Source organism: Mauremys reevesii, linkage group 25 (genome assembly GCF_016161935.1).
Source record: "Mauremys reevesii isolate NIE-2019 linkage group 25, ASM1616193v1, whole genome shotgun sequence".
NCBI lineage: Eukaryota > Metazoa > Chordata > Testudines > Geoemydidae > Mauremys > Mauremys reevesii.
The window spans coordinates 13,095,548-13,114,731 of NC_052647.1; the positions used below are offsets into that span (position 1 = coordinate 13,095,548).

At 61.7% G+C, this 19,184-nt stretch overlaps 1 protein-coding gene across 2 annotated transcripts in view; it reads left to right on the top strand.

Moving 5' to 3' along the window:
- OLFM2 (olfactomedin 2) overlaps positions 1-19,184 on the top strand; it is an 89,388-nt gene that overhangs the window by 13,385 nt on the left and 56,819 nt on the right. The window contains exon 1 of one of the 2 annotated variants that reach the window (XM_039514084.1): positions 4,296-4,480. The exons of the other annotated variant lie outside the window; for it this stretch is intronic. Coding sequence (XP_039370018.1) covers positions 4,343-4,480 — 138 coding nt within the window. The 5' untranslated portion in view covers positions 4,296-4,342. Of the gene's footprint in view, positions 1-4,295; positions 4,481-19,184 lie in introns of those variants that run through there. 2 annotated transcript variants of the gene reach the window in all.

Below are 19,184 nucleotides of genomic sequence, written 5' to 3' on the forward strand. Positions count from 1 at the left end.
GTTCCCTCCCTCATTCAGCAAGGGGCCCACACTTTCCTTGACTTTCTTCTAGTTGCTAACATACCTGAAGAAACCCTTCTTGTTACTTTTAACATCTCTCGCTAGCTGCAACTCCAAGTGTGATTTGGCCTCCCTGATTTCACTCCTGCAGCCTGAGCAATATTTTTATACTCCTCCCTGGTCATTTGTCCAGTCTTCCACTTCTTGTAAGCTGTTTTTTTGTGTTTAAGACGAGCAAGGATTTCACTGTTAAGCCAAGCTGGTCGCCTGCCATATTTACTTTTCTTCCTACACATCGGGATGGTTTGTTCCTGCAACCTCAATAAGGTTTCTTTAAAATACAGCCAGTTTTCCTCGACTCCTTTCCCCGTCATGTTATTCTCCCAGGGGACCTTGCCCATCAGTTCCCTGAGGGAGTCAGTCTGCTTTTCTGAAGTCCAGGGTCTCTGTTCTACTGCTCTCCTTTCTTCCTTGTGTCAGGATCCTGAACTCGACCATCTCATGGTCACTGCCCCCCAGGTTCCCATCCACTATTGCTTCCTCTACTATTTCTTCCCTGTTTGTGAGCAGCAGGTCAAGAAGAGCTTTTCCCCTAGTTGGTTCCTCCAGCACTTGCACCAGGAAATTGTCCCCTACACTTTCCAGAAACTTCCTGGATTGTCTGTGCACTGCTGTATTGCTCTCCCAGCAGATATCGGGGTGATTAAAGTCACCCATGAGAACCAGGGCCTGTGATCTAGCAACTTCTGCTAGTTGCCGGAAGAAAGCCTCGTCCACCTCATCCCCCTGGTCTGGTGGTCTGTAGCAGACTCCCACCACGACATTACCCTTGTTGTTCATACTTCTAAATTTAATCCAGAGACTCTCAGGTTTTTCTGCAGTTTCATACCGGAGCTCTGAGCAGTCATACTGCTCTCTTACATACAACACAACTCCCCCACCTTTTCTGCCCTGCCTGTCCTTCCTGAACAGTTTATATCCATCCATGACAGTGCTCCAGTCATGTGAGTTACCCACCAAGTCTCTGTTATTCCAGTCACATCATAGTTCCTTGACTGTGCCAGGACTTCCAGTTCTCCCTGCTTGTTCCCCAGGCTTCTTGCATTTGTGTCTAGGCACTTAAGGTAACTCGCTGATTGTCCCGCTTTCTCAGTCTGAGACAGGAGTCCTCCCCTCTTGCACTCTCCTGCTCGTGCTGCCTCCTGGATCCCATTTCCCCACTTACCTCGGGGCTTTGGTCTCCTTCCCCCGGTGAACCTAGTTTAAAGCCCTCCTCACTAGGCCAGCCAGCCTGCTTGTGAAGATGCTCTTCCCTCTCTTCGTGAGGTGGAGCCCGTCTCTGCCTAGCACTCCTTCTTCTTGGAAGACCATCCCATTGTCAAAGAATCCAAACCCTTCTCTCCGACTCCATCTGCGTAGCCATTCGTTGATTTCCACGATTCCACGGTCTCTACCCTGGCCTTTTCCTGCCACAGGAAAGTCGTCCTGCTGCTTTGAGCTGCCGGCAAGGTAAGGGGGGAGGGGGCTGCAAGCTCTAGGGCTGCCGAGGGGGCAAGTGGGGCAATTTGCCCCAGGCCCTGCAGGGGCCCCCGGCCCCATGAGTATGTCTCCCCCGGCACCTGCCCCGCTCCCCCCCCCTTTAAATCAGAACCTTTTTATAGGGAACCGGTTGTTAAGATTTTGGCAGCTCATCACTGGGTGCAGGGTCCCGGACTCCTGGGTTCTGTAGCTCTGGGAGGGGACGGGGTCGAGTGGTTGGAGCAGGGGGCTGGGAGCCAGGACTCCTGGGTTCTATCTGTAACTCTGGGAGGGGATGGGGTCGAGTGGTTGGAGCAGGGGGCTGGGAGCCAGGACTCCTGGGTTCTATCTGTAGCTCTGGGAGGGGATGGGGTCGAGTGGTTGGAGCAGGGGGCTGGGAGCCAGGACTCCTGGGTTCTGTAGCTCTGGGAGGGGATGGGGTCGAGTGGTTGGAGCAGGGGGCTGGGAGCCAGGACTCCTGGGTTCTGTAGCTCTGGGAGGATGGGGTCGAGTGGTTGGAGCAGGGGCTGGGAGCCAGGACTCCTGGGTTCTGTAGCTCTGGGAGGGGATGGGGTCGAGTGGTTGGAGCAGGGGGCTGGGAGCCAGGACTCCTGGGTTCTGTAACTCTGGGAGGGGATGGGGTCGAGTGGTTGGAGCGGGGGGCTGGGAGCCAGGACTCCTGGGTTCTATCTGTAGCTCTGGGAGGGGACGGGGTCGAGTGGTTGGAGCAGGGGGCTGGGAGCCAGGACTCCTGGGTTCTGTAGCTCTGGGAGGGGACGGGGTCGAGTGGTTGGAGCAGGGGGCTGGGAGCCAGGACTCCTGGGTTCTGTGTCAGCATGAAGAGGGAGCTGCCCTCTGGCCCGATCCGAGGTAGCGAGACGTCTGTGTGGCCAGCAGGTGGCGACGCTGGGCTTGGAAACAAACCGGCTCGGGGGGCGCTGGGCTGAGGCAGGTGCAGGGGACGAGGGGCTGGGGGGGGGTGACGGAGCTGGGAGCAGGGCAGATTTGACCTGGGACTGGTTTTTTTACTCAAACCATTTCTTGCTGCCAGTTTAGTAGAGGCAGTGTGGCTTGCCCCGGTGCTTGCAATGTACAGCGCACGCACGTCCCGCCAGTCCTCCTTCAGCAAGGACTGCAGGAAGCTGGTGGCCAGGTGAGTGTTGTAGAGTAGCTCATCCGCCCTCATTTTCACATGGCCACCAGCCACAGCCAGACAGCACCGTCGTCATTTGCAGGGAGTTACACTGGGGATGAGAAGGAGACGCCCTGAGCCAGGAGCGGGGAGGGGAGAATTCACCTGCCCGGGAGGGGAGGGGGCAGAGCGGCTGGAGGGATTTTTAGTGTCAGTTGGGGCTGGGGGGGGCAACGCAGGGAACCCCAGGCTGGGGTCTAAGCTCCCTGCACCCCCAGAGGGACCTGACTGAGGGGTCCTGGCTGTGCCCACAAGCTCTGCTGGAGCCTGCGTCCCTACTGTCCAATCAACCTGCTGTGTCCCTGGCTGGCTGAGAGTCCCGGTGAGTCCCAGGAAGGGGGTGCAGGGCCCCGACTCCCCCACACTCTGTGACAGGGGGACGATCACTTGCTGTCACAGCGGCTGCAGCCGGGGGGCAAAGGGGCCAGTCCCGCTAGTGACAGAGAGGGGGCGCGTGGGCCCCGGGGCCGCTGTGTGGAGTGGGGAGGGGCCGGGCCGGGCCCACTGGCAAAGGGCTCCCCGGGGCTGAGCAGGGGGAGTTTACAGTTAAAATCGCGAATGAAGCGCGCGCACGCGCACACACACACAGTTCAGGTGGGCGCACACACACACGCACACACACACAGTTCAGGTGGGTGCGCGCACTCTCACACACACACACACAGTTCAGGAGGACACACACACACACCATGCGTGCACTCACTCACACACACACACACACACACACACACACACACACACACAGTTCAGGTGGACACACGCACACACCATGCCCGTGCACTCACTCACACGCGCACACACACACTCTCTCTCTCTCTCTCTCTCTCTCTCTCTCCCCGGGACGGCTGGGCAGGTCTCTGTTCCCCTCCGCCTGGGCTCTGTACGGCGCCACCACCAGGGGGTCTGGGCACTTTCTCCCCTGTGGCGGCGGGGGGGGTCCAGCAGCAATAGCAGGTTGTGTCCCCTCCAGGGAAGGGGCAGCTGGGCTGTGGGGGCTGCAAGGTCCTGGGGTCCCGGCCTTGGCAGCCATTCAGCCTCCCTCCTGCTCTGGGGCAACCCAGGCGGGGCCCTTCCCATCCTGCCGGCCTCCAGCTCCCCCTCCCCCCAGGGCCCCCCCCTCGGAGCCCCCACGTGGGGCCAGGGCCTCTCCCTGCAGCCGGCTGACGATTGGCGAGATCCTGAGTGACAGCCCCCCCCCCCCCGGCGATGCTCTCCCAGTGACCAGCCCCCCCATCCCACCGCTTTGGTGTGTCCTTCCCCTGAGCTCTCGTAACCTCCCTCCCCGGCTGCCTCCTCGTTTCCTCGACAACCCCCTAAGCTCGAGCCCCCGCTGCCCCCCCCCCCCCGAGCCCGGGCCAGATGGCCAGGGCTTCCCGGGGCCCTCTCTGCTCAGCCTCCCCCGCCCAGCCGGCCCGTGGCCAGCACCGCTGACGTCAGCGGGCTGGAAGTGATGGGGAGCGGAGCGGGGGTTCGCTCCAGCCGGGCGCTTTATAAGGACGGGAGCGGAGCCGCGCGGTTCTCTCCGGCTCGCTCTCAGCCCCGGAGGAGGCCGGGGGGCCGGCTGGCGAGGGGGCTCCCTGGGCCGGGAAGCAGGCTGCCGCCCCACCGAGGGGGGATGAGGCAGGGGCCGACATGACCGTGCCGCTGCTGAAGATCGGAGCCGTGCTCAGCACCATGGCCATGGTCACCAACTGGATGTCGCAGACGCTGCCGTCCCTGGTGGGACTCAATGGCACCACCATCTCCCGGGCTGGCACCTCGGAGAAAATCGTGAGTCCCCGTGGCCGGGTGTCTGTGTGAGCGGCTGTGTCTGGGGGGGTGTCTGTCCGGGTGTCCCATGGCTGCGTGTCTGCGGGCGCAGCGGTGTGGGTCCGGGGGGGGGTGTCTGTCCGGGTGCCCCGTGGCCGGGTGTCTGTGTGAGCGGCTGTGTCTGGGGGGGTGTCTGTCCGGGTGTCCCGTGGCTGGGTGTCTGCGGGAGCGGCTGTGTGTGTCTGGGGGGGGGTGTCTGTCCGGGTGCCCCGTGGCCGGGTGTCTGTGTGAGCGGCTGTGTCTGGGGGGGGGTGTCTGTCCGGGTGCCCCGTGGCCGGGTGTCTGTGTGAGCGGCTGTGTCTGGGGGGGTGTCTGTGCGGGTGTCCCATGGCTGGGTGTCTGTGTGAGCGGCTGTGTCTGGGGGGGTGTCTGTCCGGGTGCCCCGTGGCTGGGTGTCTGTGTGAGCGGCTGTGTGTGTGTGTGTCTGGGGGGGTGTCTGTCCATCCCCATGGCCAGATGTCTGCGGGAGCGGCTGTGTCTGGGGGGGTGTCTGTCCGGGTGCCCCATGGCCAGGTGAGTGTCTGTCCATCTGGGTGCCCCACATGCTGCCGGGTGGCTGACTCAGGGGAGTCAGGGTCTGTCTGCGTCCATCCGTCTGCGCGAGCGGCTGGGTGGGGGGGTGTCTGTCCGTCCGGGTGCCCTGCACGCTGCCGGGTGTCTGCGCGAGCGGCTGTGTGTGTCTGGGGGGGTGTCTGTCCGTCCGGGTGCCCCACACGCTGCCGGGCGGCTGAGTCAGGGTCTGTCTGCGTCCATCCGTCTGCACGAGCGGCTGGGTGGGGGGGAGGCGGTCCGGCCGGGTGCCCCGCACGCTGCCGGGAGTCTGCGCGAGCGGCTGGGTGGGGGGGTGTCTGTCCGTCCGGGTGCCCTGCACGCTGCCGGGTGTCTGCGCGAGCGGCTGTGTGTGTCTGGGGGGGTGTCTGTCCGTCCGGGTGCCCCGCACGCTGCCGGCGGCTGACTCAGGGACGTCAGTGTCCGTCCGTGTCCGGCTGCCTGTGCAGGGACCCTATCGGGGCTGTCTCTGTGTTTCGCTGCAGCTTGGCGGGGGATGCCCCGGCCTCTCTGCTCCCCGCCCCCCCGCCCTCCATCTCCCTGCCTCCCCCACTGTGCATGGAGAGCCCCCCGGAGAGCAGTGCCGCTGGAGCTCAGCAGGGCAGGACCCCGGGGGGAGAACCAACGAGCCGCTGCTCTGTGCTGTGGGTCCCCATCGCTGGGGCTGGTTGATACAGATTTACTGGCTGCAGCGTTCTCTCCCGACCGTCTGTCCGAGCGCGCTGGGCTCCCCGCGGTCGCGCTCCTGCCTTTCCAGACCCCTTTGTGGGCTGGGGTGGGATTTTCAGACCCTCCTGCACCCCTGGCAAGGTGGGGAGAGAAGTGTCCCTGTTGTGGTCCCCCCCCCGGCCCCTGCGGGAGACCAGGCGCTGCAGAGGAGCCGATGGGGCAGTGCCGGTGACCCCTCCGGCTGGCCCCTCTGGGAGGCAGGCACCGCAGCCCTCCCCACCCCCCCAGTTTACACGACTCGCCGCGCTGAGCATCGCCGTCCCCGATGAGCCAGAGCAGGGCTGGAGGGGCCCCGAGCAGCCCCAGGCTTGGCCGCCCGCTCGCCGCCCTTGGCAGCTGGCTCGGAGCGGGGCAGCACTGGGCGGGACCCCCGGAGGCTCCTTAATGGCCTGAAAAAGCCTCCCCCCATACGAGGAGGGCAGACCCCCCCCCACACACACACACTCTGGCAGCTTCATGCCTGTCCGAGTCGATTCTGCACCCGCTGGATGCGCCAGTAACTTTGCGCTTTCTCTGGCTTGAATTGTGGGCTCCGGCGCGGGGGGTCGCAGCTCTGCCAGCGGCTGGGCCCCTCGGGGCAGCCACGGGCTGGGGACATGCCCCCGGCTCTGCGATGGGACGCACCCTCCGCCTCCCTCCTGTGCGTCTTGGGGCCTCGTTGGGGCGAATTGTTTGCTTGTGGACTGGAGCTGTCTTGGCTCGTGTGTCCTTCCCTGAGCCGGGTGTCAGGTCCCCCCCACACAACCGCTCCCATACAGAACATGTCTGCTTCAAACCAGCTCAGCACGCTGGGGGTGGGACTGCGAGGGCTGGGGGATCCCGGGCTGGAGGAGCTGGGGGTGGGACTGCGGGGCTGGGGATCCCAGGCTGGAGGAGCTGGGGGGACTGCAGGGGCTGGGGATCCCGGGCTGGAGGAGCTGGGGGACTGCGGGGCTGGGGATCCCGGGCTGGAGGAGCCGGGGTGGGGACTGCAGGGGCTGGAGGATCTTGGGCTGGAGGAGCTGGGGATGGGACTGCGGGGCTGGGAGATCCCGGGCTGGAGGAGCTGGGGAATGGGACTGCAGGGGCTGGGGATCCCGGGCTGGAGGAGCTGGGGAACGGACTGCGGGGCTGGGGATCCCGGGCTGGAGAAGCTGGGGAACGGGACTGCGGGGGCTGGGGGATCCCAGGCTGGAGGAGCTGGGGGAACGGGACTGCGGGGCTGGGGATCCCAGGCTGGAGGAGCTGGGGGTGGGACTGCGGGGCTGGGGATCCCGGGCTGGAGGAGCTGGGGAGACGGGACTGCAGGGGCTGGGGATCCCGGGCTGGAGGAGCTGGGGTGGGACTGCAGGGGCTGGGAGATCCCGGGCTGGAGGAGCTGGGGGACGGGACTGCGGGGCTGGGGATCCCAGGCTGGAGGAGTTGGGGGGACGGGACTGCGGGGCTGGGGATCCCAGGCTGGAGGAGCTGGGGAGGGGACTGCAGGGGCTGGAGGATCTTGGGCTGGAGGAGCTGGGGGGGAATGGGACTGCGGGGGCTGGGGGATCCCAGGCTGGAGGAGCTGGGGGTGGGACTGCGGGGGCTGGGGGATCCCAGGCTGGAGGAGCTGGGGAGGGGGACTGCAGGGGCTGGAGGATCTTGGGCTGGAGGAGCTGGGGGAATGGGACTGCGGGGCTGGGGATCCCAGGCTGGAGGAGCTGGGGGACTGCAGGGGCTGGAGGATCTTGGGCTGGAGGAGCTGGGGACGGGACTGCGGGGCTGGGGATCCCAGGCTGGAGGAGCTGGGGCGGGGAACGGGACTGCGGGGGCTGGGGGATCCCGGGCTGGAGGAGCTGGGGACACTGCAGGGGCTGGGAGATCCCGGGCTGGAGGAGCTGGGGGCGGGGACTGCGGGGCTGGGGATCCCGGGCTGGAGGAGCTGGGGACTGCGGGGCTGGGGATCCCGAGCTGGAGGAGCTGGGGGAGGACTGCGGGGGCTGGGGGATCCCGAGCTGGGGGAGGACTGCGGGGGCTGGGGGAGTCGGAGCTGGGGGTGAGGGGGCTGGGCGGGCTGCAGGGGTGGGCTCTGTGCCCGCTGGGGGTCCCTTGTGGCATTTGCAGGGGGACCTGCCACCGCTGCTGGAGAGGAGAAAAGGGCCCCGATTCTGTGTGGATCGGGAGCAGCGCAGGGGAACTGGCTGGTGTGAAGCCGGCCTGGTTAGCTCAGATCCTCGTTAACCCCAGGCACAGTGTTAACGAGGGTGGAGGGTGGGGTGGAGGGTGCCATCCCCCCAAGGAGCTGGGCTGGGGCGGGGGGGGGGCAGCCTGGAGAGAGAAGCTCCCTGGGGCTGGCCCGCGGAGGGAGATGGTAACAGCTTCCTCACCCCCCCGAGCAGCCAGCCCCCCCCCCCCCGGCCCTCACCCAAGCCCTGAATTGCTGGTTTGTGTCTTGTGCGAGGGCCGGCACCGCTCCCTTGGCTCCGCCGGGGGGCCTGGCCCCAGCATGGGGGGGGTCACACATTGCCGGCAGCATCCTGGGGCGGCAGCTTCCTAGGCGGGGGGATCGGCACTGAGGGGGGCAGTTGGAGGTCGCAATGTTTAGCCCAGGCTGGTTTGAAGCCCAGCTCCGCGGGCGTGGTTCGGTTCGCAGCCGTGGCGGTTGGCAGCACCCTCAGCGCTCATCACCCGGCGAGGCAGCTGCGTAGGGAATAACGATCCACACACCTGCCTGCAGGACGCCTGGGTTCCCTTCCCGGTGCTGGTGCACCCGACGGCCGGGGCTGGAGCGTGGGGCCCCGGGAGGCAGTGTCCTGAGCCCTGCTCCTCGCTCAGACGCCAACTGGGGGGGCGAGCGGGGCTCTGATTGCTGTCTGTCTGCCCCGTCCGTCCATCCGTCCGTCCTGAAATCTCTCACTGTCGTGGGAAGCCCGTGGGGCGCTCAGCACTCACTGCGCCGGCCCCCCACAGCTGTCGGGTGGGGGGCAGCCCCCCTCGCTGAGCCAGCTGCCCTCCGGGGTGGGAGGCTCAGTCCCACCCCCTGCCGCCAGCGCCAGCTTTCCCTGGCGATTGCCGTGGTGTGTGGGGGAGACGGGGCAGCAGGAGTGGCTCGTGGCCACGCACGTGTGTGCACAAATGGTGCACACAGACCCGGGCGTGCACACGAGCCCTTGGGTGTGTTCCCGGGTTGTTCCTGTGGAGGGGGCTTCACGGGCCCCATGCCCGCTGGCCTGCAGCGAGCTCAGCCAGAAGCGCCTTGCTGGCCTCTGGGTCTGAACCTCCCTGGGGCTGCCTGCAGCACCCTGTTGGGGGGCCCTGATCTCGGTCGCCGTGTGACGTGGCCCCGATCTCGGTCGCCGTGTGTCTGCGCGGCGCCCGGCCCGACGGGGCCCCGATCTCGGTCGCCGTGTGTCTGGGCGGCGCCCGGCCCGACGGGGCCCCCATCTCGGTCGCCGTGTGTCTGGGCGGCGCCCGGCCCGACGGGGCCCCGATCTCGGTCGCCGTGTGTCTGGGCGGCGCCCAGCCCGACGGGGCCCCGATCTCGGTCGCCGTGTGTCTGGGCGGCGCCCGGCCCGACGGGGCCCCGATCTCGGTCGCCGTGTGTCTGGCGCGCCGGCCCGACGGGCCCCAGGGCCCGGTCGCCGTGTGTCTGGGCGGCGCCCGGCCCGACGGGGCCCCGATCTCGGTCGCCGTGTGTCTGGGCGGCGCCCAGCCCGACGGGGCCCCGATCTCAGTTGTCTAGATGCTGCTGTAATGTAAATACATCTGGCAGACCCAGGAATTGACCCAGGTGTCCTGGGTCTCAGTCCTTGTCTAGAGTAGACCATGTAGCCACAAGCCCACCGTTATCTGTGGGTCCACTGAGGCCGTGCAGGCCGGGTGGATCCCTGGCTAGTGGCTCTGCTGAGCTCCGTGCTGTTGGCCGTCCCAGTGCAGCAGAAATGGCCTGAGACCCCCACGCAGACGGGGGCTGGGGCTGGAGTTTCCAAGGGAGCCTGAGGAGGAGTTTTGGATGCCCAGCTCCTGCTGCCCCTGGTAGCTTTGGCAGCCTTCATCCAGAGCCTTCAAAGCTGGATCAGCCCATTGTCCCCATGGCGAGGTTAAGTGACTCGCCCACGAGCACAGATGGAGTCGTTGGCAGAGCATGGAGGAACCCAGGAGTCCTGATCTCCGTGTCCCCTGCGTGTGCTGCCCCAGGCAGAGAGCTAAGCTGGGGAAGTCGGTCACGTCCATGGGCCTGCGCTTGGCTGGTTGGGCGATTCTTCTCCAGATGATCAGACGTGTCTTCAAAGGCATCAGCGTTGTTTAATTCCAACTTCCAGGAGCCGATGCGGCTCCCGCAGTGGGTTTGTCTTTGGATTCCTCCTCCCGATTGATGTCAGGGGGAACACAGCCTGCCGGCTCTCCTGACTGGGCACATGGGGCCAGCGTTGTCGTACCCCCGGTAGCCTCTCAGTTCTCCTGGCTTTGGGGCTCCGGCTCTCTGCCCTTCCTCCAGCCCAGTGCCTGCCTCTGCGCCCCAGGCTGCTGCTCCTGCCAAACGTCCTCCCAGCGCATCTGGCTCCAGCCAGCCAATAACTGCTCCTGGCAGCAGATTTTCCTTCCACGTTAAGAGCTGACGCAGGCGACCCCATGCCAGCTCCTGCCTTTCCCGGGGAGCAGCTGTGTGCTAATGCTATTAAAAGCCTGCAGGCCGCCGTCCTTCTGCATGGAAATACCTCCGGATCGTGGGGAAATGCTGCGTGCTGCCCCGAACGGGAAAGTACTGGGCAAGCCACCAGCTTGGGGGAGAGTGCAGGGCAGAGCTGCTGCCTGCCCCCCAAGAGGGACCCCTTGGCTGGCTGGGTACCGGGTGGGAAGCTGGGCAGTGCATCTTCACCTTGTACTTACTCGGAGAGCCCCTCTTTGGAGTCGGCAGCGTCTGACACAGGAGATGCCATTGTAGATATTCCAGTGACACCTAGAGACTCTGACTGAGATGGGGGGTGGGGGGCCTGCTGTGCCAGGTGCTGCAGAGACAGCAAGAGACGGACCCTGCCCCAAAGAGCTCAGAGTCCGAAGAGACAGGGTGGAAGGGGAAACTGAGGCACAGGGCAGGGCACTGCCAGAGCCTGGAGTAGAACCCAGGAGGCCTGAGTCCCGGGCCAGCAGACCATCCTGCCTCTCCCAGGTGTCGTTGGCTTCGTGTTTGGTCTGATCTTGCTCGGTGTATTTCGTTGCTGTAATGAGGGCTATAAAATCATGACTGGTGTGGAGAGAGTAAACAGGGAAGTGTTATTTACTCCTTCTCATAACACAAGAACTAGGGCTCACCAAATGAAGTTAATAGGCAGCAGGTTTCAAACAAACAAACAAACAAAAGGAAGTTCTTCTTCACACAGCGCACAATCAACCTGTGGAACTCACTGCCAAGGGATCTTGTGAAGGCCAAGACTATAACAGGGTTCAAAAAAGAACTAGAAAAGTTCATGGAGGGTACGTCCATCAATGGCTATTAGCCAAGATGGACAGAGATGGTGTCTCTAGCCTCTGTTTGCCAGCAGCTGGGAATGGGTGACGGGATGGGTCATTTGGTGATTCCCTGTTCTGTTCATTCCCTCTGGGGCACCTGGCACTGGCCACTGTTGGCAGACAGGACACTGGGCTGGATGGACCCTGGGTCTGACCTAGTGTGGCTGTTGTTATAATGGCAGTGATGACTCTGCGTGTGTGTTCACGTGGCGTGCTGGCTCCCCCGATGCGCAGCACGTTACCCCTCCCGCTCCTAGCAGCCATCTATGGGGATGGCTCCAGCCACCCTGAGACGCAGCCACCTCTGGGGTGGAACCCAGCAGCTGCTTAGCAGCTTTTCATACTGTACAAGAGTTGAGGCCAGGAAGTGGGAGGAGTTGCCACCTGGGTCTCTGCAGGGAGGCTGCCATCAGCCAAGGGGGTTTCCAGTGGACACAAGGCAGCTGAGGTCTCTGCCCTCGCAGAGAGGACGGATGGGACAGTGGTTCTTAGGACACCCAGGTTCATGGACTCTATGGCCGGCAGGCACCATCTGATATGACCCTGCAGAGCACTGGCCCAAAACCTTCCCTATTTGATTCCCGGCTCTGCTGCTGACTCCCTGGGTGACCTTGGGCACATCCCTCGGCCCTCTGCGCCTCAGTTCCCATCTGTACAATGGGGGTAACTGCCCTGCCACTGGGGGTGACAAACACCGGAACCATTGTGGACCCAGGTGCTGTGGAGACCCAGTGATCTGGTCCGAAGAGCTGTTGGTCTAATGTGGCAAACGACCCTTTTTCTGTTGGGCTGGAAAGGCCCGATGGGGGATCCCGGAGCCGGGGTGGGAGCCATGCTGTCTCTGGGCTGCCGGCAGGCGGCGACACATCTGCCCCACTCTGGGGCGTCTCGGCCTTGCCCAGCCCTGGGCTCCAGGCTGGCACGTCCCTCCTGGGCAGATGTAGCCGCCCCCGCATGCTCTGCAGCCAGCTGCCTTGTGAACGCCAGGGCCAGACTCTCCCAGCCCGGCCGCCTGCAGGAGCCCGGTTCAGTCAAAGCAGCTGAACAATGAGCAGGCGTCTCCCCAGCGCTGGGCTGGGCTGCGAAGCAGGAGGCCGCCTGGCCCCTGTTCACACGGCATTGGTTGGCCCAGGTGTCAGGACTGAGGCCCCGGCGGCCGTTCCCCTGGGCCCCGTGCAGCGTCCTCACTAGAGCCGAGATCTGCCCGGCAGCCCTGGGCTCTGTCGGAACGAGGGGTCCCCCAAGTGTGGGGTGCGAGCCTCACACGCCCTCCCCTGCCCTCCTGCAGTGGGTCAGCAGGTTCCCATGGTTACCCGTGTCACAGATTGGGGTTTTTTTGCATGTAACGAGCACTTGCAGCCTCATCGCCTGTTTTGTGATTAACCCCGAGTTCGAATGGCGCCAGTTTGCAGCTGCTGCCACGGGGCCGGCAGAGACGGCCCCTGGCCCTTCACCGCGCTCCGACGCCCAGAGACGCCTGTGTTAAAAGCAGTGAATTAGGCGTGTTCCCTCCAGGCACGGCCCCAGGCAAACAGCCCCCGTTATGTAGAGCCTCGCCGAGGCACTGTCGCCGGGGTCCGTGGGAACGGGGTCTGACGCTGGCTGGTGACGCCTGAGAGGGACAGTTGTGGTATCCGGCCCCTTGGGGCAGGAGCGCGGGGTGGGGGTGGGGCCTGCCATGCTGGGGCTCAGTCTGGGCCTTGCGCTGGTGCTAATTCAGAGCTCTGAGCATCCAGCGTCGTGTGAGGAGACGTGTGTGCAGCTCCCTCCTTTGAGTGCCATGTCTGTGCCTCAGTTTCCCCTTGGTCTGTTGGGAGACGGAGCTCCTTGGCACTGTCGCTCTCTCTGCAGCGCCTGGGGGGAGCAGGCCCCTGCCTCTCTGCCCTCGCTGTCCATGGCTGCCTCCAGGGAGGGCCTGGAGCTAGCGGGACCCTGCAGTGACAAGCCTGGACCAACGCCATGCTCCAGCCTGACGGAGAGCTCTGTCTGTCCCTGTTTCTGGCACACCTGCCCCTCTGCAGCACTGGCGCCGATGGCCCGATGGGGATACCCCCCCACCAGCGATTGCTGGGCTGGAGTGCCTCTGGGAGCCTTGCTGGCTGGCACGACGCTCTCCCTGGGGTCTCCTCTCCCTTCCAGGGCACGTCCCGTCTGTCCACTGGAGAGTAGTTAGCCACGGCTGCCTCGAATGATCCCACAGTCAGCTGGGCTGGCAGGCTGGGGCCGTGTGGGGAAATGCTTCCTCTCCCGAGGGCCCCGCTCGTGGCCTGGTGCTCCAGCACGGTGCCCGGAGCAGAGCCCCCTTCCTCCGCCCGTCAGCTCAGTCTGTTTCCTTCCTTTGGTTCCCCTTCTTGCTTCAAAGGCCTCGGGCACAACTTTCGCACGGATTGTGTCCCTGTGTGTCGCCCAGCACAGGAATGGCCGTAGCCCGTCTCTGAGGGGGCCAGCACTGGATGCTTAGGGGCCGTGCGTCAGAAACAGGTGGGACCCATCCGGCGCTGTCATTTCACAGCCCCGGCCAGGGCTCCCCGGCTGAATGGGGCAGGAGTGGCACTGGTGTGTCGAAGTGGGACTAGTTTTAATGTTTCCTTTGAATGCTGTGGGGGGGCCTCAGCTCTGGCCGACCCATTGTCCCCTGGCAACTAATGGCCCGGCCCTTCCCCCCTGCCAGGGGAGGCTAAAGGTGGGGGAGAACAAAGAGATCAGGTGACCTCCTGGCCCGGGAAAGAGACACAGCCAGAGAGGAGGGGCTGGGGGGGGGGGTTGGGCAGTTTTGGAAGCTGGCTGGGAAATGGAGGGGAGCCCCGACGGGGCTCGGGCCTCCCAGCGGGGCGGTGGCCTCCCTGGGGCCCCAGATGGGCCTAACTGAGGGGGGTCCTCTTGTCTGTACTGGCAAGACCTGTCCTGTGTTCCTGTCATCGAATAAACCTCTGTGTTGCTGGCTGGCTGAGAGTCACGTCTGACTGCGCAGTGGGGGGCAGGACCCTGTGGCCCCCCCAGGACCCCGCCTGGTCGGACTCGCTGGGGGAAGCGCACGGAGGGGCAGAGGATGCTGGATGCTCCAAGGAGAGACCCAGGAGGTGAAGCCGTGGGAGCTCCTTGCCCTGCAGAGCGGCTGCTCCGAGGGAGAGGAGGCTCCCCAGAGTCCTGCCTGGCTTGGTGGGGAGCAGCCCCACAGCAGCGCCCGGGGACCCCGTGACAGCCGGGTGGGGGAGTGACTTGCCCAGAGTGGCCCCCGCGGAGCAGTGCCCAGTCCGGTGTCGCCCCTCAGCGGGGTCCCTTGATGTGGCCCCAGTTTAGCCCACAGCCTGTTCTCCAGGCCCCGCCGCTCATGCCGCAAACGTGTCCCATGTGTGCCCCTGCGAATGGCCAAAGCCCAGCTCCCAAGTGCCCAGAGTCGCATTTTGGGCCTGAATGCAGCCGGCTCGTCCCGGGCAGCTCTGCCTGCGTCTCCGGCCCCGGGCTGGCTCGTGTCAAGCGGAACCGCCTCGGTATTACACAGTCGGTGCTTGTGTGGCAGGGTAATTAGCGTCACCCCCGGCGAGGCAGTCGTTGCTTTACAGTAATTGGCTAATCGCTAGGCACTCGGTGGAGTTCCTTGTAAAGTCATTACTCGGGATGAAGTAACGCTGCTGATGTGGCTGGAACAGGCTGTGTCACCCGTGTGCTCCTGAGCGCCGCTCGGTCCTTAGCTCTGGGGACAGATTCTCAGCTGCCTTGTGCAGTCGTTCACACTAGTGCAAGGAGCACGGCCCCTCTGCACTAGTGCAAACAAGGGGGGAGGGCAGTGGGGGGGTCTGGCCCCACCTTCACCCCAGACTAGACTGGTGAAGCGTGTTGCCCACGACTGACATGCAGCCCCTGCTGGAGTCGGACAGAGCAGCTCTTTCACATGAGTCAATGTGGTCTAGTGGGGAGGGCACTGGGCTGGGAATTAGGAGACTGCTCTGCTGCTGGGCACCCCTAGGCGACCTCTCTCGACCCTTTGGGGCAGGGTCTGGCTCTCCCTGTGTCAGAACGGCCAGACTGGGTCAGACCAAAGGTCCATCCAGCCCAGTGTCCTGTCTGCTGACAGCCGCCAGTGCCGGGTGCCCCAGAGGGAGTGAACAGACCAGGGAATCATCAAGTGACCCATCCCCTGTCGCCCATTCCCAGCTGCTGGCAAACAGAGGCATCAGTCCTGCCCAGCCTGGCTAATAGCCATGGATGGACCTGTCCTCCATGAGCTTATCTAGCTCTTCTTTGAACCCTGATATAGTCTTGGCTTTTACAACATCCTCTGGCAAAGAGTTCCACAGGTTGACTGTGTGTTGTGTGAAAAAATACTTCCTTTTGTTTGTTTTTAACCTGCTGCTTTTTAGTTTCATTGGGTGAGCCCTAGTTCTTGTGTTAGGAGGAGGAGTAAATAACGCTTCCCTGTTCACGTTCTCCGCACCAGTCATGATTTTGTAGACCTCAGTCATATCTCCCCTTACTCGTCTCTTTTCCAAGCTGAACAGTATCAGTCTTTTTAACCTCTCCTCATATGGGACCGTTCCAGACCCCGAATCATTTTTGTTGCCCTTTTCTGAACCTTTTCCAAGTCCAATATATCTTTTTTGAGATGAGGCGACCACATCTGCACACAGTATTCAAGGTGTGGGTGTACCATGGATTTATATAGAAGCAATGTGATATTTTCTGGCTTATTATCTCTCCCTTTCTTAATTATTCCCAGCATTCTGTTCACTTTTTTGACTGCGCTGCACATTGAGTGGATGTTTTCAGAAAACTATCCACAATGACTCCAAGATCTTTCTCGAGTGGTAACAGCTAATTTAGACCCCATCATTTTATAGGTATAGTTGGGATTGTTTTCCAATGTGCATTACTTTGCATTTATCAACATTGAATTTCATCTGCCATTTTGTTGCCCAGTCACGCAGTTTTGAGAGATGCTTTTGTAGCTCTTCGCAGTCTGTCTGGGACTTAACTATCTTGAATAGTTTTGTATCATCAGCAAATGTTGCCACCTCACTGTTTACCCCTTTTTCCAGATCATTTATGAATCTGTTGAATAGCACTGGGCTCAGTACAGACCCCTGGGGGACCCCACTATTTACCTCTCTCCATTGTGAAAACTGACCAGTTATTCCTACCCTTCGTTTCCTGTCTTGTAACCAGTTTCCCATCCATGAGAGAACCTCCCCTCTTATCCTGTGGCAGCTCACTTTGCTTAAAGCCTTTGGTGAGGGACCTTGTCAAAGGCTTCCTGAAAATCTAAGTGCACTATATCCACTGGATCCCCCTTGCCCACATGCTTGTTGACCCCCTCAAAGAATTCTAGTAGATTGGTGAGGCATGATTTCCCTTTACCAAAACCATTTTGACTGTTCCCCAACTAATTATGTTCATCTATGTGTCTGACAATATTGTTCTTTATTATAGTTTTAACCAGATTGGCCAGTACTGAGGTCAGGCTTACCAGCCTGTAATTGCCAGGATCACCTCTGGAGCCCATTTTAAAAATTGGCATCACATTAGTTACCCTCCAGTCATCTGGTACAGAAGCTGATTTAAATGATAGGTTACAGACGAGTTAGTAGTTCTGCAATTTGACATTTGAGTTCCTTCAGAACTCTTGGGTGATAGCTGTCACGGAGTCCCCGGGCGCTGCTCTGGAACTGCTCCCACAAAGCCAGGCAGGACTCTGGGGAGCCTCCTCTCCCTTGGAGCAGCCTGTCTTCAGGGCAAGAAGCTCACACGGCTTCACCTTCCTGGGTCTGACCTTGGAGCATTCAGCATCCTCGGCCCCTCCGTGCACTTCCCACAGTGAGTCCGCCCAGGCGGGGTCCTGGGGCAGCCAGAGGGTCCTGCACCCCCACTTCACAGTCAGACGTGACTCTCAGCCAGCCAGTAACACAGAGGTTTATTAGATGACAGGGACATGGTCTAAAACAGAGCTTGTAGGTACAGAGAACCGGACCCCTCAGCCGGGTCCATTCTGGGGCCCAGCGAGCCAGACCCCCACATCTGCACTTCACTCCTCGTTCCAGCCAGCTCCCAAACGGCAAAACCCCCTCCAGCCCCCCCTTCTCTGGGCTTTGTCTCTTTCCTGGGCTAGGAGGTCACCTGATCTTTAGCCATCCCCTTGCAGGGGGGAAGGGCCCCAGCCATTTGTTGCTAGGAGACAGAGGGTCGGTGATTTATACACACTGGCCTTTATCCCACCACCTAGAGACTTAAGAAATGCACAGGGGAAACTGAGGCACCCACACAGTATTGGGGAAACATTAAGAACAGTCCCACTTCGTCACAATACCGTCTGGTCCTGGTGACTTATTACTGTTTAGTTTATCACTTTGTTCCAGAACCTCCTCTATTGACACCTCAATCTGGGACAGTTCCTCAGATCTGTCACCTAAACAGAATGGCTCAGGTTTGGGAATCTCCCTCACATCTTCTGCAGTGAAGACCAATGCAGAGAATTCGTTTAGTTTCTCCGCAATGGCCTTATCGTCCTTGAGTGCTCCTTCAGCATCTCGATCATCCAGTCGCCCCACTGGTTGTTGAGCAGCTTCCTGCTTCTGATGTACTTAAAATTATTTTTGCTATTACTTTTTGAGTCTTTGGCTAGCGGTTCTTCAAATTCTTTTTTGGCCTTCTGTGACAAAGTGGGACTGTTCTTAATGCTTCCTCTGAATACTGTAGGGGTGCCTAGGAGGTGAAGCCGTGGGAGCTTCTTGCCCTGCAGACAGGCTGCTCCGAGGGAGAGGAGGCTCCCCAGAGTCCTGCCTGGCTTTGTGGGGAGCAGTTCCAGAGCATCGCCCGGGGACTCCCTGACATACATAACATACAGTGCCTGGCACAGTGGGGCCTGGGCCATGCCTGGGTCTCCTGGGTGCTTCCACCGTACAGCTAATTAATACCACTGATGCTATTTCCCTGGTTTTGGGCTCGGTGCAGAGGTGCCGGGTGAGATTCTCTGCCCTGTGCTACACAGGAGGTCAGACTGGAGGGTCTCGCGCTCTGTTCTGCCCGTGTCAATCCGTGACCCCAGGAGGATGGAGCTTGCTGAGGTTCCTACCAGGCTGCTGCAGCAGGGCCGCCTGTGGGTGCAGGGCTGCGACCCTAGAGGCCCCTTCCAGTCCCGTGTTCCTATGGAACCGTCTCTGGCCACAGGCTGCCCCCCGTCCGCAACATGCTTCCAACAGCTTTCAGCATTTCTTACCCCTTTGTAAACAGTCTGTGCATGGGTCCCTGACGGCAAGCCCCCCCCCCAACAGCAGAACGGTTCCCGCGTGCCGAGGAGTGCCCCGAAGCAAATATCTCCTTGGTGCCGGAGCTGCTGCTCGTCTGAGGCCGCCCAGGATTTGGGGGGGGAGGGGTTAGAGCGTTGGGGGGCTTTCTGGAAGAAAGGAGCATTTCTGTGGCAAGGTTTGCGTCTTCCTGGATATTTTGGTTGATGGCTGAAAGGAAAGCAAATGATGGGAAAAGTTCCATTCTGTTTGACCGGAATCCTTTTGTTTCAAACAATTAGGAAGAAATGGGGGAGGAGGAAGGAGGAGAAAACAAAACAAACCCCCTCTACCCCCTCCATTGAATTTTTCTGGTTTCAAAATCTAAGTTTTCGGTTTGGGGGTTTTCATCCTTAAAAGCCAAAAAAAAGTTGGAAATTTTGAGGAGGAAAAACCATTTTCCCCCTGAAATTTCCCACAATGAAAAATTCCCTTTTTGCCCCGTCCCAGCTGAGGCACCGGATTGTGGAGCACGGAGAGTCCTTCGTTCTCTGCAGCTGCCCCCCCGCCCCACGGTGCGTTGTCACGGAGACACTTGGCAGGCAGCAGACTCTCCAAGACATCTCTCTCCTAGCAGCTGGATTTCTCAGCAACCCCTTGTCTCTGCACATCTCTTTGCCACGTTGTCGCATCACGTTACAGGC